The sequence below is a fragment of the Bos mutus genome, chromosome 25 (genome assembly GCF_027580195.1).
Source record: "Bos mutus isolate GX-2022 chromosome 25, NWIPB_WYAK_1.1, whole genome shotgun sequence".
Taxonomy (NCBI): Eukaryota; Metazoa; Chordata; class Mammalia; order Artiodactyla; family Bovidae; genus Bos; species Bos mutus.
This window is the reverse complement of record NC_091641.1, coordinates 14,722,569-14,742,992: the sequence shown is the minus strand read 5'-3', so window position 1 is coordinate 14,742,992 and position 20,424 is coordinate 14,722,569. Positions and strand designations below refer to the sequence as shown.

Below are 20,424 nucleotides of genomic sequence, written 5' to 3'. Positions count from 1 at the left end.
CCTGCCTGCCGACAGGCTCTCTGTGGCTCCTGGAACCTTCTCTGTCTTGGGGCAGGGCAGGTTGGATGCACTAGAGAAGTAAGGCTTTCCCAGACAGCGGTTCTCCACTAATAGCTGATGTGGGTTGTGGATAAGAATATGGTCCTGTCTCCTCTTAAAAAAAAAAAATGTGTTTTGGCTACATCTCAGGGCATGTGGAATCTTAGTTCCCCAGCCAGGAAGGGAGCCTGAAACCCCTGCATTGAAAGTAAAGTCTTAACCTCTGGACCACAAGGGAAGTCCTGCAATCGCCCCCTTTTCTCAAGTGGATAACTCTGAGGCATGTTCTACTCTGGATTTCAGATTTCCTCAGTATATTAAACTCTGATTGTTCACAGAGGGAACTTGTTTTGTCTCACCACTTTTATGAGTTCTTTTCCCATCCCCATTTCTTCACCAGTGTTTCCTAGATCACCTTTCAAATAAATTACTTGCACTCGAATCCTTGTCTCAGGGTCTGTTTACGGCGGAACCAAGCTAAGATTTTGTCAAGAGTAGGACTAGGGGATGGGTGGGAGGGAATGGATAAAAGCCTATGTCTCTAGATGCCCACCTATGATCACCTGGTCAGGTGCACATCTACATGGGTCATTAAGAAAGGCTCTGGGAGTTGGACAATCTTTATGTGATTTTTCCATTGGCCTTTAAAGTGGTCCCTTGGCCACTGTTCTGGGAAAGGAGGGTCTGTGATGGCCGAGCAACTTCCTGTGGTAATCAGAGTATGAAAGCCTTTCACGAAAAATAAACCCAGCTTATTTATTAAACTATGTCCCCACACCCTTGCTGGTATTTTCTCATCCTGAGCCAATGGCCATATTTGTTTTTCCTCAGCTCCCTTTCCTGCTAAAAAGTTCAGGCATGGTGTCATTTATTTATTGGTGTTTTTCTTTTCTTTCTGATTTTAAACATCATTCTTTTTTTGGTATGAAAGTTTTAAGTACAAAAATATATAGAGAAGAAAATGAAAATCACCCTGTGGCAGATTAAAAGTTGATCACAATTTCTGTAACACATTGAGAGGTGAGATCTGTGCTCCCTCTCTTGGAGGTTGAGGTCCATGACTGCTTGACTAATAGAATATGGTGGAAGTGATTCTGTGACAGTTTCCAGATCAACACCTTAAGAGACTGGAAACTTTCCATTTTTATCTCTTGGAATATTTACCCTTAAAGTCTAACCACTCTGCTGTGAGTAGCCCGAGCCACATAGAGAAGCCACATGGAGGTCCTACAGCTGACAGCCCCGACCAAGCTCCGTGCCTGCAGCCAGCACCAACTTCCAGCCATGGGAGTGATCTATTTTGAAAGTCCAGCCCAGCTGAGCCTTCAAGGACTCCAGCCCCACTCACGATCTGACTGCAGCTATCTGAGATTCCCTAGTGGGAAATACTGGGGCTAGACAATCCACAGCACCATGATACAATGAGAGGATGCTGTTTCAGACTTGTGGTTGCCAATGGGGAGGGGGTAGAGGGAAGGAAATGGACTGGAGCTTCGGGATTAGCAGATGCAAGCTATTCTATGTATGTAAAACTGGGTCACTTTGCTGTTCACCAGAAGCAAATACAACATTGTAAATCAACTATATTTCAATTAAACAAATTTTAAAAAGAGAAGTTGCTGTTTGAAGTTGCTAAGATTTGGAGTAGTTTGCTGTGTGACAATAGAGAAGAACAGACTCATTGTCCTGTGATCAGGCAACAAATGCCGTTAATGTTTTGGTTTTCCTACACACATGAATCTAAAAATTTTTTTTAATGATTTAATTAATTAATTAATTTTTGGCTGTGCTGTGTATGGGCTGTGTATGGGCTTTCTCTGGGCTTCCCTGATAGCTCAGTTGGTAAAGAATCCTCCTGCAATGTGGGAGACCTGGGTTTGATCCCTGGGTTGGGAAGATCCCCTGGAGAAGGAAAAGGCTACCCACTCTAGTATTCTGGCCTAGAGAATTCCATGGACTGTATAGGAGTCCATAGGGTCACAAAAAGTTGGATACAACTGAGCGACTTTCACTTCAGGGACTTTCTCTAGTTGCAGCGCACAACTAGAGATTTATTTATTTGGCTGTGCCGGGTCTTACTTGCAGCACACATTTCCTTAGTTGAGGCATGTGTGATCTAGTCCCCTTACCAGGGATCAAACCTGGCCCCTCTGCATCATTGTATGTGCAGAGTCATAGCCACTGGACCAGCATGAAAGTCCCAAGATAAATTTTTGGAAGTGAAAATTCCTGGGCAAAAGCGTTTGAGACTTTTTTTTTTCAAAGCAAAATAATATTCAAATATCACCGGATGTCCCTGTACCTGAGTTGTCCTTATTGATGGCCACACCTGAAGACAGCTCCTTGGGCAGGAAGGAGGGACATTTTGCAAACTGTGCTTCAGGGAGACACATTCTGGGAGGCAGGTCCTCAGTCTATTCTTTGTTTTTCATAATGTTTTGGCCAACTCTAGAAGCAGGTGGGCAAACAAAGATAACTTTGGGATATTGACCTTGATGGTTTGGGCCAGGGAGCTGGGTAGGGAAGCAGCCCAAGCTGTGCGCACACAGCCTGGAGAGGAAGGTCAGGCGGGACTGAGTGCTCACTGAGCCTCCGCCCTCTTCCTTTGAGTCTGACAGACTTCTGCCTCCTACTTCTCTTTTTCTGTCCTTCCTAGCTTTGGTGGCTTCCTTGAAGTGGCTCAGTGGTGCCTGCAGCCTCACGGTTCCTGCTGCCTCCAGCTATGAATCACAGAATCCTTCTATTAACAGGTGTGCCTGGAGCTGGGGGTCCTCCGGGGAGGTGGAGGGGAGTTTTTGAGTTTGTGAGTGGAGACAAAGGGTCCCGAATACTTAGGAGTGAGACTGGGGAAAGCCAAAGGGGATTGGAGAAAGGTGAAGGGATTCATGAAGTAGAGCTAGCTAGAATGAAATGGGATGACCACAGAAGCTTGGATAAATGACTCAGTTCACAGAGTATGCCCTGGATTTGGTTGGTCCCATCTTCACGGATGAGGAGACTGAGGTGTAGAAAGGTGAAAAGACATATTGAAGAGTACACAGTAGATCTTGGCTTCTCTTCTCAGAGTGATTTTTTCTTGGATTCTACCTCACCTCCTATTTGTCTCCTCTTTTCCAAGGATCCAGATATAAATGTTTGTCGAATGACTGACTGACTGAAATGATTCAAGTTCGTTTTCCTTTCTTTTCTGTGTTTTGTGGCATGTGAGTCAAAGAGGGGAAAGAAATGCTTGTGAGTTGCACAGGGAGGAAATTACCTAGTGGAGTCTTTAGGAACTTACTGTTGGGCAAATCAGTGGAGTGGGAACCTAGGGTGGGGCTCAGAGAGGGGCTGAATGTACCTGTTGATGGAAATAATCAATAAACAAGAAAAGAGGTTTTTTTTTGGTTTGTTTTTTGAGTTAAACTGAGAACTATAGCCCAGGAGACAGCTTCCTGAGAACTTGGAGGAACTGTTCCAGAGAAGCAGGGTTTAGGGCATAGTTTTATATCTTGTCAGAGGAAACCACATCAGACAAGTCAGGGATGCATTCTTTCGAGGTTTCAAAAGACATGAAAGCCAAACAGATCATCAGGTACACAGAAAGCTGGTATGGCCTTGGCACCTGGGAAGGAAGTCTTACCATCAAAGCAGGAACAGCATTGGCGTCCCAGGAAAGGAGGCATTTCATCTTTGTTTTTTTTTAATTTTTTTAAAATTTTCAAATTTTTATTTAGTTTTGGCTTTGCTGGGTCTTCACTGCTGCATGCAGACTTTCTCTAGCTGTGGCAAGCAGGGGCTACTCTTTGGTTGTGGTGCGAGAGCTTCTCATTGTGGTGGTTTCTCTTGAGGCAGAGCACTGGCTCTAGGGCACATGGCTTCTGTGGTTGCAGCGCATGGGCTTAGCTGCCCCGCAGCATGTGGGATCTTTCCGGACCAGGGGTCAAATCTGTGTCTCCTGGATCAAACCTCCTACTGGAAGATCTCCTGGAGGAGGACATAGCAACCTACTCCAGTATCCTTGCAAGAATCCCACGGACATAGGAGCCTGGTGGGCTACAGTCCATGGGATCACAAAGAGTTGGACACGACTCAAGTGACTTAGCATGCACAGAAGCCAGAATGACTTCCCATAGCTCACGATATCAAAATTTCTTCTGTTATACCCGATATTGGTGTCCTAAGGCCAGGAGTCAGCATAACGTAGTCTGGGGCGTAATGTGAGGACTCATCATGTGTTTTTGTACACGGGCAGATGACTGTTTGGAGCCATGAGATCTAGATGAATATTTATAACTGATGACAAGGAACACTAACTTTAAATCTTGCAAAATTCCATCTGTCTCATCAGCAAAATTGTATTAAAAGAACTTTTACTCAATTATTCTGTTTTGAATTTCCTTCATGAAAAACGCATTTTTTCTTTTCTTGAAAGTGAAAGTGTAGTTGCTCAGTTGTGTCCAACTCTTTGTGACCCCTTGGACTGTAGCCAGCCAGGCTCCTCTGTCCATGGAACTTTCCAAGCAAGAATACTTGAGTGGGTTGCCGTTCCCTTCTCCAGGGGATCTTCCTGACCCAGGGATCAAACCCGGGTCTCCCACATTGTGGACAGATTCTTTACTGTCTGAGACACCAGGGAAGCCCCTTCTTTTCTTATATAAATACATACATAATTAGATTCCATTTGCCTCTTGGTCCACAAAGCCTAAAATATTTACTATTGAGCCCTTTATAGAAGGCTTCTCAAGTGGCGCTAGTGGTAAAGAACTTGTTTGTCAGTACAAGGTCCCTGCTTCAGAAAGATCCCTTGAATAAGGACATGGCAACCCACTCCAGTATTCTTGCCTGGAGAATCCCATGGACAGAGGGGCCTGGTGGGCTATAGTCCATGGGGTTACAAAGAACTGGAGGGACTTAGCATGTACCCCTTTATAGAAAGAGTGTGGTGACCTCTGCTCCAGGCTGGGACCTGGGGGGGACCCATCTCCATGTAGGGTTAGGGTGAATCCTGACAGGAATATTCTTGGGGCAAGAGAGCAGGCTGCTTTCTTTTTTAAATCTTTCTTATTTTTTTTTTAATCTTTCTTATTTTTAAATTTTATGTTTTTGGCCAAGTTCTGTGGCATGTGGGATTTTAGTTCTTCAACCGGGGATGGAACCGGTGCCCCTGCCTTGGAAGCTCAGAGTCTTAACCACGGGATCACTAGGGAAGTCCCAGGCTGCTTTCTTAGCTGTTTCCACATCACCTCCTGACTTCCACCCCTTGTTCTCCCTCCAGCCTTGGCCTTATGTCATGGGTTCAACCTGGACACGGAAAAAGCAGTCATCTTCCAAAACAACGCAAGGGGCTTCGGGCAGAGCGTGGTCCAGATTCAGGGATCCCGGTAAGAGCTGCAGGGGCACTCCCTGCCCACACACTTTCCCTCCAAGATTTAACATACCTAGCTAGGACATGGAAGCAACCTAGATGTCCATCAATTGATGAATGGATAAAGAAGATGTGGTAAATGTATACAATGGAATATTACCTAGAGCCTATTATACAGAGTGAAGTAAGTGAGAGGAACACATATCTTATATTAGCACATACATATATGGAATCTAGAGAGACAGTTACTGATGAACTTATTTGCAGGGCAGCGAAGGAGATGAAGACATAAAGAACAGACTTGCGGACACAGTGAGGGAGGCTAGAGTGGGATGATTAAGAGAGTAACGCTGAAACATGTGCATTACCATATGTAAGATAGACAGTGGGGATTTGCTGTGTGACTCAGGGAACTCAAACCAGGGCTCTGTGACCACCTAGAGTGATGGGATGTGCTGGGAGGTGGCAGGGAGGTTAAAGAGGGAGGGGACATATGTATACTTATGGCGGATTCATGTTGATGTATGGCAGAAACCAACAAAATAATATAAAGTAATTATCCTCCAATTAAAAAAAAAGCAACATATGTGAAAAAAATAGAAATTTCCTTGATTTGCTTTTTTTCTTAATTTGTCAGAGTCATAAATTCAAAAGATATGAAAGAGTGTGATAGAAAACCTCTTCCTCCCTCTCATCCCCCAGTTCCCTCCCCAGCAGGGTCCCTGGTAAGTGGTTTCTTGTGTGTTCTTTCAGAGGTGTTATACACTGCATAAACCACATTTTTCTAACATTTTATTGACAATCTGCCACTCCACCCCCTACTTGCCATTTATTACTATTACTATTATTGTGACTATTATTTTCTAATACTTAAATTTTCTATTGGAGTATAGCTGATTTACAATGTTGTGCTGGTTTCAGATGTACAGCAAAGTGGTTTGGTTATACATGTACATATATTCATTATTTTTGAGATTCTTTCCCCATATAGGTTATTACAGAAAATTGAGTAGAGTTCATTGTACTATATACCATAGGTCCCTGTTTTGGTTATCTAATTTATATACAGCAGTGTATGTGTGTTAATAGTAAATTCCTAATTTATCTCTCCTGCTTACATTTCCCCTTTGGTAACATAAGTTTGTTTTTGAAATCAGTGAGTCTGTGTCTGTTTTGTAAGTTCATTTTTATACCTTTTTTTTTTTAACTGGATTCCACATATGAGTGATACTGTATTTTTTTTTCCTGACATACTTCACTTAGTAAAACAATCTGTAGTCATTTATTATTTATGGCAGCTCTGGAGCACAGTAGCAGAACAGGGAGGCTGGGACACAGACACTAGAGCCTGCAAAGCCTAAAATATTTACTTTTACAAAAATAATATTTATGAAAATAATGTCATTTTTCGAGAAAAAATTTGCCAGCTTCTGCTCTAAACTGTCTTCTGCAGTTTTTTAAAAAAATTAGCAGAGCTTGCTGATTTTACTGAGTAAGTATATAAAGAGCTTCCTTGTTCTTTTTTATGCTGACATCATATTCTATTTTTATTATTATCTATTATTTGGAAATACTGTAATTTACTTTTTTGTTACCTTTAAATCTCTTCTGAGCAGACATTGGATTGTTTCCAAACTTTTGCTCTATAAACAATGCTGGCATTTTGTATGTGAGCAAGTATATTTCGGAAGTAAATTCCTAAAACTAGGATCGCTGGATCCAAGGGTACATGTGCATATGTAATTTTAATAGATTTTTCCAGATTACCTTCTATGATGGTGGCAACACTTCGCATTCACACCAGAAATTTGTGCAAACACTTACTTCCCCACCAATTAGCCAACCCAAAGTGTTAGCAAACTTAACGATCTTTGTAAATCAAATAGGGAAGAAATGGTATCTCAATTTAGTTTTAAATTGCATTTCTTCTTTTAAGAGAGATTTATTTCCTTTTCTGTGAACACTTTTTTTCCTCCTTATCTGTGGCCCATTTTTTTTTTTTTTTTTTTCCCTTCTTGATTTGTGGGAGATGTGACTACTGAGGAAATAGTCTGGGTGTTCATCTCCCTCCCCCAGTTGATCATTTATTTTTTGACTTTGTTTTTGGTAGTAGATCACATACAGAAATTTATTTTAAATGCCTGTTGGCGGGACTTCCCTGGCAGTCCAGTGGTTAGGACTCTGAGCTTCTGTGGCAGGGGCACGGGTTTGGCCCTTGGCTGGTGAACTAGGATCTCAAATGCCTTGTAGCATGATCAAAAAAATAAAAATAAAAACAAAAAACTTGTGGGGTTGACTGTATTCATTTAAAAATGACTTCTGGATATATTATGTCCTCCTTAGAGGGACTCTTCTCACTCCAAGATTAAACATTTTCTTATTTAAAAAAATTGGAAAAAAAATTTTGGCTGTGCCATATTGCAGGCAGAATCTTAGTTCCCTGACCAGGAATTGAAGCCATGCCCTCTACAGTGGAAGTGCAGAATTTTAACCACTGCACTGCCAGGGAAGTCCCCAGACATTTTCCTGTTTGGGAACTGTACATGGACTAACTCATTTAATCATGATAATAACTTTGAGGTAGGTACTACTGTTCTCTGTATTTTAGAGGTGAGAACATTGAAGAATAATAAGGTAATTAAATCAGTCCTTCAAGGTCACACAGGAAGTAAGGGTGGGACTAAATTTTTATTTTAGACAGTAAAACTCCAAGGCCTCTATTCCTTTCCACTCTGCAATATTGCATCCTTGCCTGACACAGGAAGAGGGAAGTGCTTTCAAGTTAGGAAAGTAGACTGTCTACCTTCACAATTTAGAAATTCTTGAACTTACTGAAGTGACCCTTGGGACCATAAATTCAAATGACTGGATTACGAGAATATTCACAATAAACAAACAATGGGTAAAAATAAATTCTTCATTTTTTCTTTGCTGAGTCTTCTTCCTGTTGGGGGAGGTGGGGAATCCCTGCAAGGGTGGCTCCCCACTTATCCTCTGAGTGGCAGAACTTCCATCATTGGTCTCCTCCCCAGTTGTCATCGTGTCCTCTTATCCGTTTCCCTCCAGGCTGGTGGTTGGAGCCCCCCAGGAGGTAAAGGCTGCTAATCAAACAGGCGGCCTCTACCACTGTGACTACAGCACGGGCAGGTGTGAGGCCATCCCCCTGCAGGGTGAGTCATCGCTGCCCCGGCCGGGCCCAGGGCTAGGACTCCACCTCTGCACACACCTGGACTTGTCAGGCCTTTGTCCTGGGGTCTGTGGCGGGGGGCTCAGGGGGGCAGCTCTTCGGCCTCTGAGCTGTATGCAATCACTCTCAGGCTCCCCGCTCCTTGTCCCTTTCTATGACCTACGTGCCTCTTTGGATCTGTCAGACCTCAGAATCTGCCAGGTTGAGGTGACCCCTGTCCAACTCTTGTTTAGTCACTAAGTCATGTCCAACTCTTGGAGACCCCATGGACTGTAGCCTGCCAGGCTCCTCTGTCCATGGAATTTCCCAAGCAGGCATACTGGAGTGTGTTGCCATTTAGTCCTCCAGGGGATCTTCCTGACCCAGGGATCAAACCCCAGTCTCCAGCATTGGCAGGCAGACTCTTTACCACTGAGCCGCCAGGGAAGCCCATGGAGCTCTTACAGAGCCCCTTCCATCCCCCAAGGCTGACCATGTGTATATCTGTCCTCTCAGTTCCCCCAGAGGCTGTGAACATGTCCCTGGGCTTGTCTCTTGCATTTGCTGCCAACCCTTTCCGGCTGCTGGTGAGTTGCCTTGGGTCATGGGAGTGTTCCAAGGGAAGGAGTTGAGGGCCCAAGGCTGCTGGGCCTGGGGTCTTGATGGGTGGAGAGGCTGGGTTGAAAGGACAGGGAGCAGAGACAGCCCCTCCCACTGTTTCCCTGCCCCCTAGGCCTGTGGCCCCACAGTGCACCAAATTTGCAAGGAGAACACCTATGCAAATGGCCTCTGCTTCTCGTTTGGATCCAATCTACTCCAGCAACCCAGGAGGATCCCAAGGGCCCTCAGAGGTGGGTACAGAGAAGCAGTGTGAGACTGGAGGGCCCTGGGCAGGACTGGGCTGAGGGACTCATAGTCTGGGGGGTTATTTACAAATCTTGGTGCAGAAGGGTGAGGAAACTGGGTTCCAGTGTTTCTCTTCAATTTTCACTCTTAAATATTCCAGAAGAAAATTATTTATTTTTGGCTGTGCTGGGTCTTCATTGCTGGTCAGTGGTTTTTTCCTAGCTGCAGTGAGTGAGGGCTAGTCTCTAATTGTGGGGCTCAGGCTTCTCATTCTCGCGGATTCTCTTGTTTCGGAGTATGGGCTCTAGCGCACGTGGGCTTAGTAGTCGTGGCGTATGGGCTTGCTTGCCCCACAGCATGTGGAAACTTCCTGCCCCAGGGTTCGAACCCATGTCCCACTGGGAGGTCGGATTCTTAACCACTGGACCACCAGGGAGTCTGCAAATTATTTCTTATTCTTCTATGAGGTAGCTGTGATAACTCCTTTCCCTGCCTTGAGCAGAATGAACTAAAGTTTCCCATGCCACTTTGTCCCATGTTTTTCTTTAGCCAGGTGCATGGTTGTCATCTTGTCTACCTTTCATTCTCATTGCTCAGCAGACAGCTGATTTAAAAAAAAAAAAAATGAACCCGAGTCTCTTGTACTTACAGTTTCTTTTCCTTTTCCCCCAGGGTGCCCTGAGCAAGACAGTGACATTGCCTTTTTGATTGATGGCTCTGGTAGCATCGACCCAGTAGACTTTGAGCGGATGAAGAGGTTTGTCTCAACTGTGATGAGTCAATTCCAAAAGTCCAAAACCTTGGTGAGTGCAAATGGGTAGGTTAGGGAACAGCCTGCCTATAGCGGGTCCTGTCCTACTTCCTGTCCAGATGGTGCCAAATTGCCACTTGATCAGCATTTTCTTTCATGATTTGCTGTCTTGCTCTGACTGGATGCAGCTTCAGCCTTCTTCCAGCCCTCTGTAAAGTAGGCACAGTAATCGATAGGGGTTGGCATGGGACATGAAACCCATATGTCATCTCTGGCTAAGTTCTAGTGCTGAGAAGTGGGAGCTGATGGCCAATCGCTGTCCTCCTGGTGAGGCAGAAGGGCTGGGATGGGGCAGAATTTGGAGGAATTTGGAGCCTGGAGTATTTCAGGATTTATGGAGAACTTTCTGGGAGATAGCTAAGTGGGAGGAGGGGTGCCTGCTCCAGTTTAACACCAGGTGCCTGTTCCCAGTTCTCTCTGATGCAGTACTCGGACGACTTCCAGACTCACTTCACCTTCAATGATTTCAAGAGAAACCCTGTCCCGGAATTACTGGTGGGGCCAATAAGACAGCTGTTTGGGAGGACGCACACGGCCACGGGGATCCGCAAAGTAGTGTAAGCTCTTCCCTCTTTGCTTAGGATGAAAGGAGGAGGTTTTTTTTTTTTTGGCTGAGCTTTGCAGGATAAAGGGGTATTGTTCAGAAAGGGCTGGGGTAGAGGGTATTTCCAGTGGATGGGGCGGTTTGAGTTAGGTGTGGAGAAGGGACTGTGCCTGGTATGTTCATGACATACAAATTGTGAGTAAAGGTGAGAGTAAGGGCTTCTCTGGTGGCTCAGTGGTAAAGAATCCGCCTGCCAATGCAGGAGGCATGGGTTCCATCCCTGGGTCAGGAAGATCCCCTAGAGAAGGAAATGGCAACCCACTCCAGTGTTCTTGCCTAGGAAACCCCTGGACAGAGGAGCCTGGCGGGCTATGGTCTGTGGGGTTGCAAAGAGCTGGACACAACTGAGCGACTAAGCAACAACAACAAGGCAGGGGTTAGGGGGAGAGAGGGCAAGGCTGGAGGGAGTGTAGAAAGATCAGATGAGGCCAGATTAGCAAGGCAACTGAAAAGCCAATGGATCCATTGATGTTTTCAGCAGTGGGGAGATGTACCCATATCTTGTTTTGGAAAGTTCCCTCTGATCTGTATATGTGTGTGTGTGTGTGTGTGTGTGTGTGTGTGTGTGTGTTTAGAGGCAAGGGTAGGGGTTGAGACAAAAGTGCAGGAAGATGAGCTGGACAGCCAGCAGGAGAGGTGTGATGAAGGCATAAATAAGCTATGAACTTTTTAATTTAGAAGGAATAATACTCAATTTAAAAAATCAGCCTATGCCAAAGAATATAAAAGCAATGAAGGCTTCTTTTCCTTCCACTTTCCTGTTCTTCTGCTTCCCTTCCAGATCTTGGGGCATCTACAGCTCAGTGTTTGTCCCAGGGGAGCCCAGGCACCTTCTAGACAGAGTCCAGTTGCATCTGTAACTGCTGTTGTTCCTTCCTGGTATTAGGCGCATCTCTCTGTCTGCTCGAATTTGACTTTTCTCTCCTTTACCCTGGATAGAAGAGAACTGTTTCACAGCAGCAGTGGAGCCCGGAATCATGCCATTAAGATCATGATTGTCATCACAGATGGGGAAAAATATCTCGATCCTTTGGAGTATAGTGATGTCATCCCTGAAGCTGATAGAAAAAAGATCATTCGCTACGTCATTGGGGTAGGAAATGTGGCTCTCTGACTTGATACTTGGTGTGGGTTTCTACTCAAACACACCCTCCCTTGAACTTGCAAGCATCAATAAAGTCAAAATGAGGCCAGGGTAATCTCTGCTAGCACAGATGCACCTGTCTCAGCGAACTACTGTTGCAATGATGCTGTATAACAAATGATCCCAACATTCAGTGGCTTAAAACTGTAAGTGAGTCTGTCGGTCAGGCTGGGCAGTTTTTCTGGTCCCAGCTGGACTCACTCACGTGTCTGTAGTCAGCTGCAGGCTGGTTGGTGGCTCTGCTGATCTTGACTGGGCTCTCTCCATGTCTGAGCGTTGCCATGTTTGTCTCCTGGGGCCGGGGTAACTTGATGCTTCTGTTCCATGTGTCTCTTCCTCCAGTGGGCTAGCCTGGGCATGTTCTCATGGTGAAAGCAGAGGGAAAAAAGAGCAAGTAGAAATGTTGCAAGCATTTTTTCAAGCTTCTGTTTGTATCACATGGGATAACATCCAAGAGCTAAAGCAATACATGTGGCAGAGCCCAGAGACAATGAATGGAGCAGAACACTCTTTCAGGAGGAGGAGGGCACAGCAAAGCTTTGGGGAAAGGGCTTGGATACAGGAAGGGGTAAAGGGTTGGGAGCATCAGTGTCATCAAACTACTACAGTATCTTGCATGACATAGAAAGATGTATTATCTGGGGTCCCTGGCTTGGCAAGTGGGAAACAACTTCATATGAAGGAGAAAGCTCCCTGCCCTCTAAAGAGAGGTCAGTTCCATGCCAGGAGGCATGGCACAGCAAATGGGCCAAAGGCTGAATTTCAGCCCCAATTTCCCCCTTGACAGAATGTAGAGTGTACAACCTGCTCCACCGTACCTGGCAGCCCTGTCCCAGGGGCCTTCTGGTACATTCCTTCCTTGGACAGATATTTTCAAATTCTTTTCCTGTAGAATTTTCTTTGCTGGTGGAGAGTGCTACTTCCAGAAATTGTCTGATTCGACCTCTGTTTTTTGGTGACAGGTGGGAGATGCTTTTAGGAGTAGGAAATCTCGACAGGAGCTCGATACTATTGCATCTAAGCCCCCTGCTGACCACGTGTTCCAGGTGAATAACTTCGAAGCTCTGAAGACCATTCAGAACCAGCTTCAGGAAAAGATCTTTGCGATTGAGGGTAAGCTAAGGTTTTGTAGTCCTAGAGCAGCTCCAAAGGCAGCCCCTTACCCCCAAACACGTATTTCCCTCTAGAAACAAGGACCTCCTAGCCCTTGGCATTCTGACCCTCATCATCAACTCTCTTCTTCCTCCAGTTCTCAACAACTCTGGCCTCTCGCTCCATTTCTTTGAAAGATCTAATTTTGCAAGTCTTGGCTACAGGCTGCAAAATTAGAGGGTAGGGGAGACAAATCCCATATGGTATTTTCCCCAACTTTGGATGTGTTGCCAACATTTGTCTGTTTGATTCACTGCTGTATCTCCAGTGCTTAGAATAATGCCTGGTGCATGAAGCATGTTCAATAAATGTTTGTTGAAGGAAAGAATTTAAAAATTGGGGGAATGTTCACATACAGTCTGAATTTATGGTTTCTCTTGAAAATTTGGAAGATTAGACACCTTGAGGACTGTATACCCACTGGACAAAAAATAGTTGGAACCAAATAGCCACCATCCCTTTAAAAGGGGCATATGCGGCCTTCCCTGGTGGTCTAGTGGTTAAGACTCCATGTTCCCAATCTTGGGAGCCAGGGTTTGATCCCTGGTCAGGGAACTGGATCCTGCATCCATATCTAAGACCCAGTGCAGCTGAATAAATAAAAATAAATATTAAAAAGGGGCCACATGCCAACAATGGTCCATATAGTCAAAGCTATGGTTTTTCTAGTAATCATGTGAGAGTTGGATCATAAAGAAGGCTGACCACCAAAGAATTGATGCTTTTGAATTGTGGTGCTAGAGAAGACTCTTGGGAGTCCCTTAGACAGCAAGGAGATCAAACCAGTCAATCCTAGAGGGAATCAACTCTGAAAATTCACTGAAGGATTGATACTGAAGCTGAAACGCTAATACTTTGACCACCTGAGGCGAAGAGCTGACTCATTGGAAAGACCCTGATGCTGGGGAAGATTGAGGGCAGGAGAAAGGAGTGACAGGGGATAAGATGGTTGGAGGGCATCACAGACTCAATGGACATGAATTTGAGCAAACTCCAGGAGATAGTGAAGGACAGGGAAACCATAAATTGTGGTGCAATTTATGGGGGTGCAAAGAATTGGACACAACTTAGTGACTGAACAACAGCAATATGGCTAGATAAGCAACAAAGATATAAATTATAGCTATTATCTTGTAATAACCTATAAAGGAGTATAATCCACGAAAATACTGAATCACTATGCTGTTCACCTGAAACTGACATTAATACTGTAGATTAACTGTAACTTAAATGAAAAACAAAAGCATAACAGAGGAAATGTAAAAATAAGGGGAGTGGGTTGTATGGCTCTCATCTGAGGCTCCTTTTGTCTGGTTGCTATAGCATTTGAGTTTCCAGCCCCTGTTCTTGGTTCTTCTGCTTTCTTTAATGTAGAGTGTTCTTTTCTTCACAGGTACGCAGACAGGAAGTACCAGTTCCTTTGAGCATGAGATGTCTCAGGAAGGTTTCAGTGCTGCCTTCACCTCCGTAAGTGGCCTTTTGTTTAATTGAAGTTGAGGGGTGAGACAAAGCAGGAGAAGTGGTGCAAAGGTTTGGGGGCTATTCTCTGTGATGGGTACCTGTTGGGAGGTACATCTTTTTTTCTTTTTTAAAAATTGAAGTATGGTTAATTTACAGTGTTGTAGTAATTTCTGGTGTACAGCAAAGTGATTCAGTTCTCTCTCTCATATATATATATATATATATTTATATTCTTTTTCATATTCTTTTCCATTATAGGCTATAATAAGATATTGAATACAGTTCCGTGTGCTATACAGTAGGACCTTGTTGTTCATCTGTTTTATATATAGTAGTGTGTATCTGTAAATCCCGATTTCCTAATTTATCCCTTCTCCCTCTTTCCTCTTTGGTAATCATAAATTGGTTTTCTATGTCTGTGAGTCTGTTTCTGCTTTGGAAACAAGTTCAGTAGTATCAGTTAAAAGCTAATTTCTTTATGTTTGATTGTGCTGGGGCTTCATTGCTGCACACGGGCTTTCTCTACTTGTGGCGAGTGGGGCTACTCTGAAAGCAGGGGCTACTCTCTGGTCGCAGTGCACAGGCTTCTCATGGCAGTGGCTTCTCTCGTTGCAGAGCATGGGCTCTAGGCGCATGGGCTTCAGTACTTGAGGTGCACAGGCTTAGTTGCTCTACAGTATGAGGGACTTCCCCAGACCAGGGATTGAACTTGTGTCCCCTACATTGGCAGGAGGATTCTTAACCACTGCACCACCAGGGAAGTCCCAGATACCTTTTCCAGTTAGTATTTTCATTTCTTTTGGATATTTACCCAGAAGTATGATTGCTGGGATCATAGTAGTTTTAATTTAAAAATTTTGAGGAGCCTCCTTACTCTTTTCCATAGTGGCTGTACCAATTACTTTTCCACCAACTGTGTATAAGTTTTCCTTTTTCTTCACATCCTCAGCAACACTTATTTCTTCTGTTTGTGATGACAGCCATTCCAACAGGTGTGAAGTGATAGCTCATTGTGATTTTGGTTTGCATTTCCTTGATGATTAGTGATGTTGAGCATTTTTTTCATGTACGTCTTAGCCATCTGTATGTCTTCCTTGGAAAAATGTCTTTTCAGATCTTCTTCTCATTTTAAAGTCAGGTTTTAAAACAAACTTTTGAGTTGTATGAGTTCTTTATATATTTCGGTATTAACCCAAATATGGATATATGATATATGATTTGAAAATATTTTCTCCTGCTCTATAGGTTACCTTTTAATTTTGTTGTTGGTTTCCTTTGCTATGCAGAAGCTTTTTAGTTAATGTAGTCTCACTGCTTATTTTGTTTTTGGTGTTAAGTTCAAATAATCATCACCAAGACTGATGTCAAGGAGATTACTACCTATGTTTTCTTCTTGGCGTTTTATGATTTCTGACCTTATGTTCAAGTCTTTTATCCATTTTGAATTGATCTTTATGAATAGTGTAAAATAGTGGCCCAGGTTCATTCTTTTGCATGTGGCTGTCTAATTTTCCCAAAACCATTTATTGAAGAGACTATCCTTTTCCCTCTGTATATTATTCTCTCCTTTGTTGTAAATTCACTAAGTCATGTCCAACTCTTTTGTGACCCCATGGACTTTAGCCTACCAGGCTCCTCTGTCCATGAGATTTCCCAGATAAGAATATGGGAGTGGATTGCCATTTCCTTCTCTAGAGGATCTTCCCAACTCAGGGATTGAACCCATGTCTCCTGCATTGCAGGCAGACTCTTTACCGCTGAGCTGTCAGGGAAGCCCACAATACATAAGTACAACATATGTATGGGTTTATATACATACATATATAAATGGCTCTCTATTCTGTTCCATTGACTTATGTGTCTATTTTTATGACAATATTATACTGTTTTGATTACTATAGCTTTGCCATATAGTTTGAACCCAGGAAGTGTGATGCCTCTAACTTGTTCTTTTTCTCAAAATGCTTTGGTTATTTGGGATCTTTTGTGATTCCATACAAATTTTAGGATTGTTTGTTCTATTTCTGTGAAATATGCCATTGGGATTTTGATGGCACTGAAGCTCTAGATTTCTTAATCTTATTCTACCTTCTTTCCCAGGATGGTCCCTTGCTGGGTGCTGTGGGGAGCTTTGACTGGGCTGGTGGAGCCTTTCTGCATACATCAAATGATAAAATCACCTTCATCAATACAACCAGGATAGATTCAGACATGAATGATGCTTACTTGGGTAAGTAGAGAGGGCAGAGTTACTCTAAAAAGGGGTCAGGATATGGCATAATTCAACCAGTGTAGATGTCCTTGGATCTTTCACAGGCTCTTGGGATAGGTTTAAAGACAGAAATATCAAAACTTCATTTTAATTATGCTAATGAAGAGGAATGGGCTTCCCTGGTGACTCAGAGGTAAAGAATCTGCCAATGCAGGAAACTCGGGTCCAATCCCTGGGTTGGGAAGATCCCCTGGAGAAGAAAATGGCAACCCACTCCAGTATTCTTGCTTGGAGAATCCCATGGACAGAGGAGCCTGGCGGACTACAGTTCATGGAGTCAAAAACAGTTGGATATGACTTAGTGACTAAGCAATAACACCACTACCAACTACAACAAATGAAGAGGAATAGAGTGCTGGGTTCAGTTACCCCAACCTCACAACCATGGGCAGCCCCATTGCCCCTACTCACGGGACAGTCCTGCTGGTGGGGGCAGAGTCTCTGAGGGAAAGCACTTTCTCCTTTTAATTCATCATCTTCAGGTTATGCTGCCGAAGTCACCTTGCGGAACCGGGTGCAACACCTGTTTCTGGGAGCACCTCGATATCAGCACATCGGCCTGGTGGTGATATTCAGACAGAATGCAGGTGTTTGGCAGAAAAACACTGAAATCAAGGGAAGCCAGGTGAGTGCCGAGTGTGTGGGGTATGGATGTACCAACAGAAGTACCCTGGGGACTGAGGGCTTCCAGGATGGGCATCACCAGGTGCCAATGGGGCAGAGTTTTTTTTTTTTTATTAAACTTTTTATTTTGTATTGGAGTATAGCTGATTATCAATATTGTGATAGTTTCAGGTGGACAGCAAAGGGACTCAGCCATACATATAAGGTGTAGCAGAGGTTTGTAAAGCAGATTTCAGAGGACTTTAAGCTAGAGAGCAGTGGGACCAACTTTGGGACAAACTTGCATTTGAGAATATCATGTCCTCACTTTTCTGATAATAGTAAATACCAACACTTGACCTGTCCAGAGCTCCCTACAAGTCTATCTGTACACAAAACTGGCATTTGACCAGTCCATAACCAGGATGAGCTTCCCTGATGGCTCAGACGGTAAAGAATCTGCCTGTAATGCGGGAGACCCAAGTTCGATCCTTGGGGTTGCAAAGAGTGGAACATGACTGAGTGATTAACACTTTCACTTTTTCTAACAAGTAAACCATATTAGTTATTAAAATATTGAAATAATTCTATATCTGTCAATAAATAGCTGCTTTGTTGAGACGTCCTCCCCCTTCTCTCTCCCCACCCCCACCATGCACTCTGGTCCCCTCACCCTGTACTCTTTGAACTTCGCCATAATCTAGCAACTATGACGTCAGATACGACCTGACTCAGAAGACATCTAGGACCCACTTCAGCTAAGCCTGTGGTTGGTGCCTGAGCAGTCCTAGGAATTCAATATTTTGAATATCACCCCTGCAAAAACTGTTTTTAAGAAAGTGTTAGCAACTTGAATTCAGCAATCTATAAAAAGAATAATACATCATGACCAAGTGTGGTTTATCCCAAGAACATAGGGCTTGTTCAACAATGTTGCAGAAATGGGCCAACTGATTCTAAAGTTCATATGAAAATGCAAGAGACTCACAGTAGCCAAAATAATCTTGAAAAAGAAGAATTAAGTTGGAGGAGTCACAGTTTCCAATTTGAGGCTTACTTTAAAGTTACAGTAATCAAGACAGGATGGTACAGCTAAGGACAGACCTATAGATCAATGGAATAGAACTGAGAGTCCAGAAATAAGCCCATATAACTATGGCCAGTTGATTTTCAACAAAGGTATCAAGTTCATTCACTAAGGAAAAAAAGATTTTCAACAAAGATGTTGGGTTAACTGGATATCCACATGCAAATGGATAAATTTGGATCCTTACCTTACAATATACAAAAATTAATTTAAAATGGATCAAAAACCGAAATGTAAGAATAAAAGCTTTGAACCTCTTAGAGGGATTCTTAGGTGAATTTCTGTAACCTTAGATTTGGCAATGAGTTTTTGAACATTCCACCATAAACACAAGCAAATATAAAATAGGTAAGCTGGACTTCATAAAATTAAAAACCTTTGAGCATCAAATAACACTGTAAAGAAAATGAAAAGAATGGGAGAAACTATTTGTAAGTCATATATCTGATAAAGATCTGGTATTTAGAATATATAAAGAACTTTTACAATTCAACGATAAAAAGACAACCTCATTTAAAAAAGGGCAAAGGATTCAGATAGATATTTCTTCAGATAAGCTATACAAATGGCCAATAAGAACATGAAAAGATGCTTGACATTACTAGTCATTGGGGAAATGAAAGTCAAAACCACAACAGAGACAGCACTAGAAAGGCTATTTAAAAAAAAAAAAAAACATGAAAAATAACATATGTGGGTGAGAATGTGGAGAAATTGAGACCTTCGTACTTTGCTGCTGGGAATGTAAAGTAATACAGCTCCTACGGAACACAGTTTGGCGGTTTAGTTAACTTTAGATTTACCATTGCTGTTGCTGTTGAGTTGTTTAGTTGCTCAGTCATGCCTGACTCTTTTGCGACCCCATGGACTGTAGCCTGCCAGGTTTCTCTGTCCATGGGATTTCCCAGGCAAGAATACTGGAGTGGGTTACCATCTCCTTCAGGGGTTCCTCTCAACACAGGGATTGAATCCCCGTCTCCTGCATTGGCAGGTGGATTCTTTACCACCGAGCCACTGGGGAAGCCCCCAGATTTACAATATGACTCAGAAATTTTGCTCCTAGGTGTATACCCTTTCCCAGGATGAAAACAGTTGTTCAAACTAAAGCTTATACATGAATGTTCATAGCAGCATTATTCATAATAGTTAAAATGTGGAAGGAACCTAGATGTTCATCAACTCATGAATAGATAAACAAAATGTGGTGTATCATGTAGTGGAATACTATTTAGCCATAAAAAGTATGAAGTGTTGATACATGCTACAACATGGATAAACTTTGAAAATGTTATGCTAAATTTAAAAACCCAGCCACAAAAGACCACATATTGTATGATTTAATTCACCTGAAATGTCCAGAGTAGATAAATTCATTGAGCCAGAAAGTAGATTAGTGGTTGCCTGGATATAGAGGGAGGGGGGAGCAGATTGGGAGTGACTTTTAACAGGTATAGGGCTTCTTCCTAGGGTGATGAAAATGTTTTGGAATTCGTGGCGATGGTTACATAACATTGTGAATATACTAGAACCCACTAAATTTTATACTTTAAAATGATGAATTTTGTAATGTAAATTTTATCTCAATTTAAAAGAGCCATTCTGGAAAAAAAAATCAATGTAATTCACCATAACAACAGACTAGAGAAGAAAAATGTAATAATCTTAACAGATATGGAAAAGAATTTGACAAAATACATGCTTTCATGATGTTCCCAGCAAATTAGGAATTAAAAGGAACTTCCTTAACCTGAGAAAGAGCATTTAAAACAACAATAATAACAACCTACAACTGCATCTTATTTAAAAGTAAAAGAGAATTTTTTTCCTAATTGGGAACAAGGCAAGAATATCCACTTTCACCACTCCTATTCGATATCATACTGGAAGACACA

The 20,424-nt window shown here is 43.0% G+C and overlaps 1 protein-coding gene across 1 annotated transcript in view; it reads left to right on the top strand.

The window, feature by feature from the left end:
- The first annotated feature begins 2,654 nt into the window (after window positions 1–2,654).
- The window catches only part of LOC102270519 (integrin alpha-M), a 38,673-nt gene continuing 20,903 nt past the window's right edge, over window positions 2,655–20,424 (top strand). Inside the window, exons 1-12 of the mRNA XM_005886967.3 lie at window positions 2,655–2,789; window positions 5,297–5,402; window positions 8,453–8,556; window positions 9,069–9,139; window positions 9,286–9,403; window positions 10,071–10,201; window positions 10,621–10,766; window positions 11,753–11,906; window positions 12,920–13,070; window positions 14,503–14,576; window positions 16,671–16,800; window positions 17,325–17,467. Coding sequence (XP_005887029.1) covers window positions 2,762–2,789; window positions 5,297–5,402; window positions 8,453–8,556; window positions 9,069–9,139; window positions 9,286–9,403; window positions 10,071–10,201; window positions 10,621–10,766; window positions 11,753–11,906; window positions 12,920–13,070; window positions 14,503–14,576; window positions 16,671–16,800; window positions 17,325–17,467 — 1,356 coding nt within the window. The 5' untranslated portion in view covers window positions 2,655–2,761. The remainder of the gene's footprint in view (window positions 2,790–5,296; window positions 5,403–8,452; window positions 8,557–9,068; window positions 9,140–9,285; window positions 9,404–10,070; window positions 10,202–10,620; window positions 10,767–11,752; window positions 11,907–12,919; window positions 13,071–14,502; window positions 14,577–16,670; window positions 16,801–17,324; window positions 17,468–20,424) is intronic.